The sequence below is a fragment of the Dipteris shenzhenensis genome, chromosome 11 (genome assembly GCF_047967505.1).
Source record: "Dipteris shenzhenensis isolate YYH24624 ecotype China chromosome 11, Dip_SZ_1.0, whole genome shotgun sequence".
Taxonomy (NCBI): domain Eukaryota; kingdom Viridiplantae; phylum Streptophyta; class Polypodiopsida; order Gleicheniales; family Dipteridaceae; genus Dipteris; species Dipteris shenzhenensis.
The window spans coordinates 11,187,281-11,201,178 of NC_141606.1; the positions used below are offsets into that span (position 1 = coordinate 11,187,281).

General features: G+C 41.9%; 1 protein-coding gene across 1 annotated transcript; it reads left to right on the forward strand.

The window, feature by feature from the left end:
• The first annotated feature begins 9,717 nt into the window (after window positions 1-9,717).
• LOC147896608 (uncharacterized) lies at window positions 9,718-11,791 on the forward strand. Its single transcript, XM_087382030.1, has 3 exons — window positions 9,718-10,750; window positions 10,853-11,275; window positions 11,428-11,791. The coding sequence occupies exons 1-3, from the start codon at window positions 9,851-9,853 to the stop codon at window positions 11,500-11,502; spliced, it is 1,398 nt and encodes a 465-aa protein (XP_087238156.1). The 5' UTR covers window positions 9,718-9,850; the 3' UTR covers window positions 11,503-11,791.
• Window positions 11,792-13,898: the final 2,107 nt, after the last annotated feature.

Here is a 13,898-nt window from a genome sequence, read left to right on the forward strand (position 1 = left end):
GCAATCTCCGCTGGTGCCTGCCTCTTAAGCGAAGATCTTTTATTGCCAAGTATTGTAACAATATTTGACTTGGCCCATTTATCTGTGAACTGGCGATTGGGGGGGTTAGGATACCTAGAGCGAACAGCAGCGAGGGTCTCATCAGCCAACCTCTTTGGCTGGTCTTTGAAGTGGATAAAGCAATTACAGAGCGCATGAAGGCCATGATGTCCTTCCCCCGCACATCCATGAAGATGCCTCCTATTTGAGTGATGTCATAGAATATTGTACCATCACCTAGAGGCACGTCTAAATCATCTGAATCATCATCGTCCCCACTGCCACCCCTCCCAAAGCACTATGCCATGCATCCCCCACCGCTCTCCCTGCTACTACGCTTGCTACCGTGTCGTGTCGAGCTCGTACGCTGGCCACTCGTAGCTGGAGACTGCACGGGACTACGCTGACCACTCGTAGCTGGAGAACCGAGTCTCGACTGCACAGGAGTACATCGACGGCTCTGTAAGACAGAAGGACCTCCTGACGGCATGGGGGAAGGGGCATAAGATGACATGGCAGAAGGGGCATAAGATGGCATGGGGGAAGGGGCATAAGACGGCATGGGAGATGGGCCTGCGCTGTGTAGCCGGTTGGGCTGTGCTGACTCCGCTGGGGTGATCTCAGCTGGTATGGGGTGGTTTGGAGTCTGTAGTGCCAACTCCTGGGGGGTGTTTAAGGTACCCGTCATATACCTGTATAACTCCGCAAGACTAGGAGGGTGCCCTAAAAGATTATATAAGTCCTTCCAAATAGAATCCCGAGGATCAGGTGAGCTAGAAGCGCTTCCTGGCCACATGTTGGACTGGAAAAAAGAAAAAAAATCTATTATTGATGAGCTCAGAAGAAAGGGGAAGGGAAGAGAGGATTACTGTCGGAGCATGTCTATAGACGCGTCTGATTAGCGCGTCTATTTTCGCGTATAATAGCGCATCTATAGACGCGTCTGTCTGTGTTTGCAAACATTCTAGATGTGCCTGTAGACCTGCTCTGAGATGTGCTCTGAGACGCGCCTATAGACGTGCTCCGACAGACGGACTTTTCTAAAAAGTAGAAAAGGACATTGCGCCCGACACACAAACGTGACACTGATACCCAGATCATGCGTTTTTTGCATACGAGAAAGTACAAATCCAAAGAGAGCAAACTTCCAAAAAAGATCAACTGCAATAAGACTTACCTTGGATAGAGGTATGGAAGGTTCTTCTCCTTTTTCAAAGTTGCTTCTCCTCCTTGTTCGCCCTCCTCTCCTTTAAGCTTAGACGTAAGTGTGGGTGCCTTCCTCTTAAGTGTAAGCTTGGAAGTAAGAGTGGGAGCCTTCCTCTTAAGCATCGAAACTGTGGATCTGCTAATAAGGAAGCAAGCAAGCCGCGAAGTATAAGTAATGTGAAGAAAAGCGAAGCGAGTGCGCTAAAAGCAGGTTTAAAAGCCGTGTCTATAGGCACGTCTAAAAGCGCGTCTATAGGCGCATCTAAATACATAGAGTAGACACAGTTTTAGACGCGCTTTTGGACGCTTAAATAGACGTGCACCACAGAACAAACAAACGCGCTTTTAGACGCGCCTTTAGACGCGCCACAGAGTTTAAAATTAAACATTTGAAGAAGAGCAAAATTTTTTGGGTTGTTTGTTTGTAGGATGTCTTCATCTTCAACAAGTAGCTCCAGTGAGGATTAATCCCTCCATATCCACCATCGCGAAATGTGGTTGGAGCAAAAAATCAAATGTATGTGTGATCGATGTCGAGGAAACATGTATTGTGCACGCAGGATTACACTCAATCACATCTCAAAGTATGGAGAATGGGATGTGACCGTAAACACGGTAAGAGCTTGTAAATTAAGGTTAATTGAGATACCTATGGGTGTTCATATGTTTGAGTTATGATCCCATTTTAATTTGATATAGGATGCAGTGCCACACCCGCATATGTTGCCCTATGCTCGTCGTGAGGAGGCGAAGCGTCAGCGATATGAGGTGGGATCTTCAGGAGGGACCGTTACGGATGCATGGAGTGATGGTGATAGTAGCCCTCCACCATAACCTCATGAAGCCGTGGAGGAGGAGGTGTTTGATGATATGGTGCGGCATTTATATGTCCATTAAGGGAGGGATGATAGCATGGAGTAGGATGATCTTTTTACTGCGGCATCGACTCCACTGTTTGAGGGGTGTACATTCTCTGTTCTACGTGCCTCCCTTGAGTTACTAAACTTGCAAACCATCTATGGATGGAGCAATGCAAGTTTGAATGCATTACTCAAGTAAGCTTTAAAGTCTATTTTGCAAACATGGTGAATTATGCTAGTGGGTCAATTACTCGAATGCTTTTCCTCATTTATGGTCTTCACGTGCAGGCTATTGTGTAAAATGCTTCCAAGGGAGAATAAATTACCAACCTCAAGAGATATGGCAAGGCAACATGTGACCTCTCTTGGAGGATTAGATTACAAGCGCATCCATGCATGTGTCAACGATTGCGTTTTGTTTTGTGGACTACATAAGGATGCAAGAAAGTGTCCTACTTGTGGAGAGGCAAGATATAGAGCAGATCTCAAAACTTTGGACGTGCCTCATAAGGTTCTGCGACATTTTCCCATAATCCCTCGCATCCAACATATGTTCAAGTGCAAATCTATTGCAGAGCTCATGTCATGGCATTCCTCTCATCGATCAACCGATGGCAAGTGGAGAACTCCCGCGGACTCTCCTGCGTGGAAGCATATTGAAGACACATGGCCAAGAGTCACTTGTATATATTTCTAAGTTTCTTGTTGATGTGGATAGCTCTCTCCCATGACTATGGAGAGATGATGAAGAGCTAAGGAGTCACTCTATTGTGCCTCAAAGGAAAGGACGCAACAAAGTAATAGGCACGGAGTTGCATAATAGTATCAACCTCTTTTGCGTGCTTAATAGTGATGTGGTGAAAAGATGGGTGACAAGATACGAGGATGCAAAGGCAAGAAGACAAGAAGAAAGGGCCCTCTTTCGTACACACCACGGATCTCGTGTGCCATACCCTCAGTATCTAAGAGCACTTCCAAAGGATATTCATGTGGATTGGCTACTTGATGAAATGGAGAAAGCACAGAAAGACGAGGGGATGCATATCACAATGGAAGAATGGGAGTATGCTAGGGGATGCATGAGCAAGGTCGGTATATAGAATGTTATGCATAAGTTAGGAGCTTTCAATAATTTAGATTGCTTATTTAATTGATTTTTTTTTGGTGTAGTGCACTATGTTCAATGCTATATGGTGTGAGGGCAAGCATTTTTGAACACAACGGATTGATGATAAGAGAAACACACAAGATTGCGGCGTCATTGCTAGCTTTGAGGGAGCCAATGGAGCCATGGATGACTATTGTGGCATAATCCAAGATATTATTAAGCTTGACTTTCGACGCTTCTTTGTGTATGTTTTGGATGTAAAGTGGTTTAAGGACATGGTGGAAAGAGGCCCTAATGCAACAATCAAACGCCATGCAAGTGGCTTTGTAACTATTGACTCCACAAAGTTTTAGCAAAGTAGGAAGGACACACTAGTACTACAACAACAATGTGAACAGGTACTGTGCACACATATAAAAATACTCGCTTTTAAATATTTCATGCAAAAAAATAACATGATTGTATTTGTGTTTGAATTAGGTTGTCTATCAACCAATGGTGGATAATAATAGATGGTGGCATGTCATACCTATTATGCCACGTTCCAAAGTGATGTATAGTACATTTACTAATATGGAGCGTATGGAGGATGATCATGGCCATGGACGTGATGATGACCGTGATACGAGAGAGGAGGATGATCATGAGATAGGAGATACAGATATTGAGGCCATTACCCGTGAGGACGAGCCTACCATTGGTGATGCTGATTTCGATGAGCACATAAGTAGCACAAGTAGTAGTGGGTTGAATGTATTTGTAGATCTAAACACTTGTTTGGATTTTGAAGTAGATAGTTTGGCAAGGGTTGATCTCATTGAGGATGAGATTGAACCGTAGCCCCATCATTGATATTGGCAAAACTATTTTACATATTGTTTCATTCTCCTCACCTCACTTAATTCTTGTAGATGTGGGCTTGCAAAAAAGCATTGATGTTTTTGTTAAAAGTATGTGCTTTGGTAATCATGGGCAATGTTTGGAAAGCAATGATGTACACCAAAATCTCACTTTCTGTATTCTCTGGTTTGCGTCTATCTACGCGTCTAAATGCGCATGTGATTCTCAGTGTAAACGCGCAAATAAACGCGCAAATAAACGCGATAATACATGCGCAAATAGACGCGCTGATAAACGTGATGTTAGACGGGCTCGTATTTTCCAGGTTTAGACACGCAAATAGACGTGTTAATACACGCGCAAATAGACGAGTTGTTAGACGTGCCCATAATCCCTCTACTAAAGCAATGCCTATAGACGCACCCGCTATTTTGCGCATCTATCAAGCGCGTCTATAGTTGCTTTGTGTTGTTATGGAAGAATGGATCCCTAGGAAGAGTATATCTAATTCTAGGCGAGTATATATCTAGTGTACACACACACACACACAGACATACACATTTATATGGAGTAAAAAAATCTTTGACATCCAAACTTTTCTAATTATCATTAGAATAATCCATGTCATCTAATCTAAATTAAGATTATGCAGATATATAAATATATAGGCTATTGACATGTATATACACAAACATATCAAATTGTAAAAGTATATATAAGTCTCTATTTATACGTATATATACAAGGTTCTATTATACGTATATATAAGTCTCTATATATACATATATATATATAAGTCTCTATTTATAAGTAAAGAGACTAATGACGAGGTGAAGCTCCATGATATTGTAACGTAAGGCAAGTATCAAGCAAATAGTGTTGATAAGGTTGAATCCAGAGTTGTGGGAACCAAATGTAATAATATGCCAGGAAAGCACTTGGGCTACCAGGAGTAACAATAATCAGTTGGACCCTTCATTAGACCAAATCCAATTGCGACGTAGAGAAGTATCTCGTACACCAAAGTAAGTAGACACTTTGTAAATATTAAGATTGTAGCCATAAACTGAGAGAAACCCAGATCCACAGTCGAAGCAAACTGTAATTGCAAACAATGCCTCAAGCAAATCACATGCATTACGTGCAAGCACATCGCCTTCATGCAGCCAAGACCACACTGAGGCTCCATGGTAAGGAGGTTGAGATGGTGCAGTCTGCCAAGGTCAATGTTAGCGTGGGTGTAGCCAATCGCAGAACTATTTTCGGGGCCATTTTGGGGCCGCGATGCGATGCGCTTCTGGGTGAATATTTGTATTTTGTGCGACCCGCGCTCTCGCCAAAAATTTTCTTGACGTCATGCATACATTTTGTGCAGACCCGCGCTATCACTGAAAATTTCCCCGATGTCATGAAGGCACACTGGCGTAATAATGAGATGCAATCTATTTGTTCAGAACACCGCATAGCTCGACACATGGCATCTCTGCACTACTTTGCACAGTGCAATCTCTGGCCTACGCTGCTTGATCACTTATTATGGTGCAACCAGTTGCTGTAGCTTTGCCACCTGTCACTGGGCACGTACCCATGCAGATCATTAAGATTGAAGGTTGGCTTAGAGAGACCACCGCCCTGGTTCTTGTCGTAATAATTAGATGCAATCTATCATTCTAAACACTGCCACAATGCAGTCTCTGGCCTGTGACCACCTGTCATCATGGAGCCTTTTGCCGCTTCTTTGCCCGCAACCCATGCAAATCATAGGTTGGCTTAGAGAGACCATTGGTTTTTGGCGTAATAATGAGACACAATCTATCATTTTGAGCATCGCCTCAGCATAGTCTCTGGCATGACCCCCTACAATCACCCAGAATTGAAGGTTGTCTTGGAGAGACCACCACGCTGGTTTTTGGAGTTATAGCTCCGTTACCTATTTTTATGTATTACGGGAGGAGATCTATGGAAGCCACCGTGCTAATTCTAGGAGTTATATATTTGTATACTAAGGAAAATGCATTCTGTTGTGCAACCAAGCAAAATGCAATTGACAATATGGCCCTTGAGGGGTCCCCTTTAGGGGCCAGGGCCATATCTACATGCATTATACAATATCCAGGATGCCACTGGACAGAAATGGCATGTCAATATGGCCCTTGCCCCTAAAGGGGACCCCTCAAGGGCCATATCATCAATTGCATTTTCTGAAAGTTTAATTGTATTTTTCTAGATGTATCTCCATGCAACCACAATGGTGGGGTCATTGGAGTTATTTAGCGCTATTTTGGCCATAAAACAAGGAAATTGTAGTCCTTCTTTCCTAGTATTTTAGTCCTTGTTGCAGTAAATATAAATGATGGCAAAAGTATAATTTATCGAGTGAAAATTGAGCAAAAGAGATTACAATGTACATTTACGTCCAATAACATGTTATATAAAAAATATCAACTTATATTGAGTAAAAATTGAATAGAGGATCTTACATTTATAAAAACTCTGCAATTGCTGAGAGCCTAAACAAAAGATTACAAGTAGCGGCCATAACCATTCAAATACAAATATAAAAGTTAACAACAGTGCATACTGAGAGCCTCAAATTGAATAAAAAGAGATTACCTAAATGCCTTAGAGACCAAAACATTACATCCAGTGAGCCAAAAGATCATTGAGCTCGCCCAAAAGATTACATCCAGCCATTATTGAGAGCCTCGTCTGAGCAAAAGGGAATTTGTACAACTCAATTTTCCGCCAATCTAGCTTGTTGCATTAAAAAATTTTAGGGAGCCAAAGGAGGATACGATGGAGAGGCTGAAGACCATGCATATTGCTAGGACTCAGATTATGGCCCCCCCAGCAAGTCGAGAGTACTCTGCTCTAAAAATATTAAGGGCTTCGTCGACATCTAGGGGGAACCCATACAACACAGCCATATTAAAGAGGCCCTTTGTAAGCATGTGTAGTTAGATGATGCTTCCTCTCAAATTTCAGATAGCATATGGATTCCATTTTCTCTCAAGGTTTATAAGCCCTGACTAGCCATGGTAAGGTATAAGCCTTGACTAGCCATGGCAACGTTTAAACCTTGACTAGCCATGACAATGCGAAAAATGATATATGTGGTGCTATAATTAAGTGACCTCTTTATCAACATCAATTAACATTCCCTCAAGATAAGGCCTATACAACACTGATGATAACGTGGGTCTAATCAACATACAATAAATAAAGCCTCATTAAAATTTTAATACATAGAGTGTTTATGAGGTGAACGTGGATGAAATACAAAAGAGAAACAGATATGACCATAGCACATGGCCTTTCCATATATCCACCTTTCAGTCAGAACATGATAGATTTTTTGTTTGTAGAGTATGTGCATTATGATAAATGCAAGGACATTGCAACTATGAAGCAAATTATGGGAGCTATGCCACACTTTTACTCTATATAGAGATTGCATTGGAGAGACAAACAATGAACCTTAGTTTGGAGAGGGATTGGATAACCTCACAAATTCACTAGTGGGATAACTTTTTAGTCCTCACAGGCTCCGATGAGAAGGAAGGAGATTACCCATACTTTGTATTGCTATACGGAAAACCCAAACAAAGCAAGATGTAATATTAGGAGGGGTCTTGGCCCTAAAAATCATCTAAGAAAGACCATAGATACAGATTGTTACATAAGATTGTGTAAATGTTTGTCTACTCTTGTTTTGTTATAGCTACTATTAAGTTTCAAATACAAGTCGTACTTGGAGAAAAAAAGGGTGCAAGAATCTTCAAAATGGATGTAGCCACTCATGAGCACATCATGGATGTAGCCACCTCATGGGGTGCCTTGGAGTCATCAAGGAGTGAGCAACCAAGTGACACTATCTAGAAGCTAGAATACTGGGTGTAGAAATCATAAACTTACCTAGCCTATAAAATAAAACAATGACTAATCTAGGAATAAAAATCTTCTAACAAGAAATGTACTGGCTATATATGCTCATTGAAAAACATATGTGAAATTGAGACAATACTATATTATCATTATGTAATGAAATTAAGCAATGTTATGGATTACATTTAATCAACAAAGTTTACAATCCTTACAGGGATGTCAATAATAGCAGCTCCAAGGTCACTTGTGAAGTAACCCAATTGGCCTACCATCATGAATATATTTTGAGGCATCTTCCTTTTTTCGTTGCTCATCTTGCTTGGAGGATCCTTTATTAGGGATCTTTTTTTGAATTCGTTTTGGGTGGAAATTCATGACTTGTAAAGCCACCATGAATTGCCTACTGTGAAGTCTAAGGCCTTGACGAGGAATCTATCTTAAATGTTTCTGTAATGTCAAACATTACAAGTCAGGTAGCGATTCAATCCTATACCACCAAATAAAATCTACTACTCTTTTGCTCTAACCATCAATTGAAACAATGAAAAAGGCTTTTTAAGGTAGAGGGGCCAATACTATGGCCCCCCGTAATACGAAGGTAGGTGTCAGGTAATTTTGTGCATGCTTTTACTAAGTACTCCTCAAAGAAAAAGATGATGTGTCAAGCTCTCCTTTCACATTGTTTTGAGGGATCATGCCTTATTATTGGCCTTCATATTACCTAAGTGTTGGCTCTCATAGCTTTCCATGTCATAAATTTTTTGGAAATTTTAAATATAAAAAGTAACTCCTTGTTACTTCTTTATGAGGCTGATACCTTCAAGTTTGAATTCTAACTTCATTCAAGCCATTATTGGCCATGGATTAGTGCTCAGTGAGACAAAGTGCCATAATAATGTCCCCTTTAGCGTAATCATTATCAATGTCCCCTTGCCTCCCCTTGGCAACCAAGAATTTGCTAGGGTTGGCGCCTTTTCATACAGTAGCTCCCGAGTAGGCCCCCACGATGAGTTTTTTTCTATTAGTCGAAGGAGCGTCGAACAAATTAATTTAAGCAAAAAGTGATGTGGGAAGAGAAATCTGGCTTTTAGCTTCCTCCTGAAGTATTCGTTACCGCCCTTATATCACCTATATCTCCCCGAGCCAGATTTGTCTTCCCACATCACTTTTTGAAAATTCTAAGTAGTTTGCTAGTTTAAGACTTTTAAAATCGAGGGAGAGATTACGACTAGTGTGGTTAGATTGTGAGAGGAAAATGTGGACCATTTGAGGTGCCTAATAGTAAGTGGATGAGGGAGAGAGGTTGTCACGGAGGAGAGCTCACAGGGTAGGAGGTATCCTTCGTAGGGCCTTTGATGCTCCCCTACGTCTAAGTGACACATGGTATTCACAAATTATTCTTGAGTCAACTCAAGTGACTAAGCTTATTAAATTATTCGAGACAAGTATAAGGCAAGATTGGGATGACAAAACCTATCACCTCAATTGAATTATTAAAGCCGACACTGTTGGGACGACAAAACCAATTTGAATTGTAGAAGCCATAAATTGATTCGCGAATAGCCATGAGTCCTTTACGAAATGTACAAAGGTCCAAGACAAAGACTGACGCACGATGACAAAGCCATAAATTGATTTTCCCGGCGGAGGGCATCACTCAGTGCTCACGTCAAATTACGACACTTTTGTGCATGTTCCTCTCTCTACGAAAAGCCGGCTTGAAAAATGTCCTGCTGCTTCTGGAGAGAAAGAAATTAACGCACCTGCGGACCATAATTTTCAATTTCCAGCATTGTTCATACAGCTAAGTTCGTATAGCTTGTTGGCCTTTCGAAGCTGCGTAGCGACGCCTTTCGATAGAACATCGAAAGATTTCGGACATTAAGCTGTTCGCACGACGACATTTGCGTTCATGTATCCGGTGAGCCAAGCGGCTGACGTAGAGCCCAGTGTAATGCAGAACTTATCAGTTTCCTCATTGGCGGTTGATCTCAGTCCCGTGTTCCGGCAGCCTTGCTCCCAATATTTGCAGAAGAACCCCCCAATCTCCTTTGACAATCCTTGCAGCTTGGAGGCCTCCCTTGGGAGCCCTGATATTAGCTTCCCCCTTTTTCAGTCCACTTCTTCGCACCCGCTAATTATGCCGCCTTGTATCTCTGCTCGCCCCTGTTGTGGCCTCGCGGAGCAGCTTTCGCCGTCGCCAGTGCAAAGCTCCCCAACTAATCCCGTACTAAGTTGTTCACTCCAGCAGAATACTCCTTATATAAGCGAGTCTCGCCGACCCCTGCTGTGTTCCCAGCTTTGTGGCTCACCAGCTGTAGCTGTTGAGTTTCCACAAAGTTCGAATCCTTGTGCGACATGTGATGCGGAATTAGAACCGCGAGACTTAGGACAGCGTGTCGATGCGGATCATACTTTCCGCTCCATGTCATCATCGGATTATCATTTTGAGGTAGCTGACAGCAGAAACTGGGCAGTTTTACGTGTTCTTCATGAACTAGAGTCTGACATTGTGTTGGATGCAAATGCACGGTCTAGCGTCATATCTGCTTTCAAAGCTTGGACTCCCCTTGGAGTGGATCATACGCACAGAAAGAGGACTACAAGCTCCCAATTCGCGTTGAAGAGATGCCTCTTGCACATGGTGTACAAGATGAAGCCCTCAACTCAAACACATTCCAGCAAGAGTAAATATATGACCGACCGACATACGGCGATAGCCCGTCAGCACCTGATAGCTGAAAGAAGGCGAAGAGACGAGCAAAACGAGTGTTACAATGTCCTAAGGGGACTATTTCCGTTCAGTAAAAAGGTGAGGACCTTCCCACAAATGTAGAATCGATTCTTGCTTCACTTGCCGTCGCTTCGGTTTGGCATTTTGTTATGCTAACATCTGTACCAACTCGTCATTCAGAAGGACAAGGCAGCCATGCTTAAATCAACCATCAGCTATTTGAGAAAGCTTGAAGGTCGAGTACAGGAGCTTGAGATGTTTCGGAATACTTCTTGTTCGGGGAATCTTACTATAGAGCCTGACTCTGGGAGCCGTGACGATGATTCGACGATATTAAATTCTTTGGACTTTCAACCGACATCACCGGAGACCACTAGATCGAGGAATAGCTGCCCCCACAGCCCAGGACTGGAAGTGCGGTATGACAGCCTATCAAGGAGTGGTGTATTTCACATACAGATCTCCGGAACTGTTCATGCTCAACAAGAATGTCCTTTGCTCCAAATTCTTCTTATTCTCCGAGAGATGGGTCTAGAGTCATATTCTGTTGAGTCAAAGTTTGAGAGAACCACGTTCTACACTCACATCTCTGCTCAACCAAAGGTAACAATTTCCCGCTCTCAAATACTGCACACAACCGCATTTGCATTTTCAGTTGACATTCAGAATAAGTTATCATGTGGAAGCATTTAGAAAGAATTAGCACGCACTGTCACCACCGTTTATTGACGTCACCAGAGTTTGTTGACGTGCAGCAAGGAGACGGTAAGATGGTCATTTCCGGCGAGGAAATCAGGCACGCTTTGGCGAGGTTCCTATTTCAAGCATAGTGGCGAATCGAATCCATTCAATGTACATGTATTGTTAATGTGAACGAGTACCCTGGCCCGTCTTCGACGGGCTGGTAACCTCCCACCCTCTCTCTCTCGCGCTCTCTCTTTCTCTCAATTCACATGTTCTTTATCTATGTCTGAAAGTAACAACAAATCCATTGGAGTGTCTCTCTCTGCCTCTTTACATATATGCGAGTAGCATGACTCGTCTCCGACGGATTAGAGACCTGCTCTGCTGAGTCTCAAAGTTGGGTAACCTCTTTAATCCCGAGGAATAAAATTGATTAGTGGCGTTTAGTTGGGAAATTTGATTTTTTAAAACAATTGCATCTCTCTCTCTCTTTACATTTTTCAACATTTGTATGCTTTTTATAAATTTTCTAATCAAGTCCCAATGAAGCCATAGTAGATCCATGTGATCTAAATTAATTAATTAAGTCAACTCTAATCAATCCTTGCATTAATTAACATAAATTGTGGATGGGTGGGTGGGGGGCGAGGGGGGGCTAGAGGTTTGAAGGTGGTAGGTTGTGGGATCAATTCACAATTTGAAAGGCCGCATGTGTCATTTCATGGTAGTACCTTGCCCATGCACATATACATGGTTGTCAAGCTTGTGTCCTAGCCTCTCTTGTTACATGCAGAGTAATTTGAGCCTCACAATGCGCCATATACTTGATTGATAGTTCACATTAGACAAACATAAATAAATAAAAAATAACCCACCCTATTGCCTTGTTGCCCACCTCTCTCTCTCTCTCTCTCTCTGCTCCGATATTTATTTTTGCAAATAGGGTAGTATCTCGGGGGGGTCACTATGTATAAACTCTCTATATCACGTGCGTTCAAGGCTTGTTTGTAAAATCCCTTATCCGTAGATTTTTCATTAATAAAATGTACCCTTTTTCTATACAAATCTGTAAATTTTTTCTAAAATCATTTTAAATATTCCCTTATGTAAGTTAAATTCTGTAAATTTTAGAAATTAAAAATATCCTTTTGTTGAACTCACGTGATAGGGTTACATAAGATGAGTGACCCCCCCGAGGGTAGTATGTTTTCTAGAAAGTGTCTCCCCGAAAGTTGCCCTTCAAAAAAATGGTCTTTCTTTCATTTTCCCTTCTTGAGATGGATATCCAAAAGTTTTCCCTTCTAAGTTGTACACCAACTAAATGTGAAGAAAAGAATCCTTTGTATGCAATAGATATCTTAGTGAGGCTTGCAGGTGTGTGTGCACGTGGGCAGCCATGCATGCGTGAGTGTGTATGTGTGTGTGTGTGTCTGCGTGTCGATGTGTGTGCATGCATGCTCGCGCATGTGTGTGTGTGTGTGGAAATTAATCATGTGTGTAGATAATGGATCTTAGTAAAGATTTTAGTTCTATGTGATGAGTTAGTGAAATCAAGGATTGGATCCTACGTATAAAATGGTTATGAATCGTGCATCTTTGTGATAAGGTCAATGATATACAACAAATGCCACAAAGAAGACACAACAAGACAAAGCACCCATAGATGTGCGCACAGACACGTTTCATGAACTAAAATAAAAACTTACGGGCGCGTCTATTTGCGCGTCTGGAGACCCGCGTCTAATTGCGCGTCTATATATTAGACTTACGCGCGTATAGACGTGCACAAAGACACGTAGATAGACGCTCTTATAAACGCTTTTATAGACGCGTGTATAGACGCAAAATGAACAAACAGACGCGAATATAAACACATTTTTAAACGCACTGATAGACGTGCCTTTTTTTTTTTTTAAAATTTTACAGAATAGTGTGTATGTCACAGTTACAAGAATCCCATATCCACATTCTGTAATTCAATTCTTACAGCCAGCCGCATTTTAATTACAATTCCAAATAAAATATTACAACTCCAAATTGCAATAAAATTGAAAGCTCAAAAAAGTGCTTGTATATACATATAGCACGAAGCTAAGCCACGTCATGTGGCTTCAAGTACAAAAAATAAGGAAGCTAAGCCATGTCATGTGGCTTCAAGTACAAAAAATAAGAGGAGTCTATATACAAGAGGCACGAAGCCAAGCCAGTGGCTTTAAGTACAAAAAAGAGTAGCTAGCATTACTTATACGACTAATCTATGTTCTCTAGGTCCTCGCTCCCTTCCACGCTCCCTTCTGCGCTCCCTTCTGCGCCTCCTTCCTCCTCTTCCTCATCGTCTTGTGCACGGGCCTGTAAACAAGGAACAACATATATCAATGTATGAAAAATCAAATCTTTACTTATAATTTTGGCATTATTTAATTACTTTCAAATACCTGGGGGGCCTGTCCAGTAGCTCGGGTATACTGCTCCTCAGTAATCAACCCGTCATCATAGAAGTGCCTCCATGTATCTCCTTTGTGATGGTGGCGGTGGTAGGCTG

What these genes read in the sequence shown, in the direction of transcription:
- LOC147896608 (XM_087382030.1), top strand. Translation starts at nt 9,851, where the DNA reads ATGTATCCGGTGAGCCAAGCGGCTGACGTAGAGCCCAGTGTAATGCAG. An exon ending in TATTTCCGTTCAGTAAAAAG is followed by an intron (nt 10,751 to 10,852) that starts GTGAGGACCTTC and finishes CTCGTCATTCAG; the next exon opens with AAGGACAAGGCAGCCATGCT. An exon ending in ACATCTCTGCTCAACCAAAG is followed by an intron (nt 11,276 to 11,427) that starts GTAACAATTTCC and finishes GTTGACGTGCAG; the next exon opens with CAAGGAGACGGTAAGATGGT.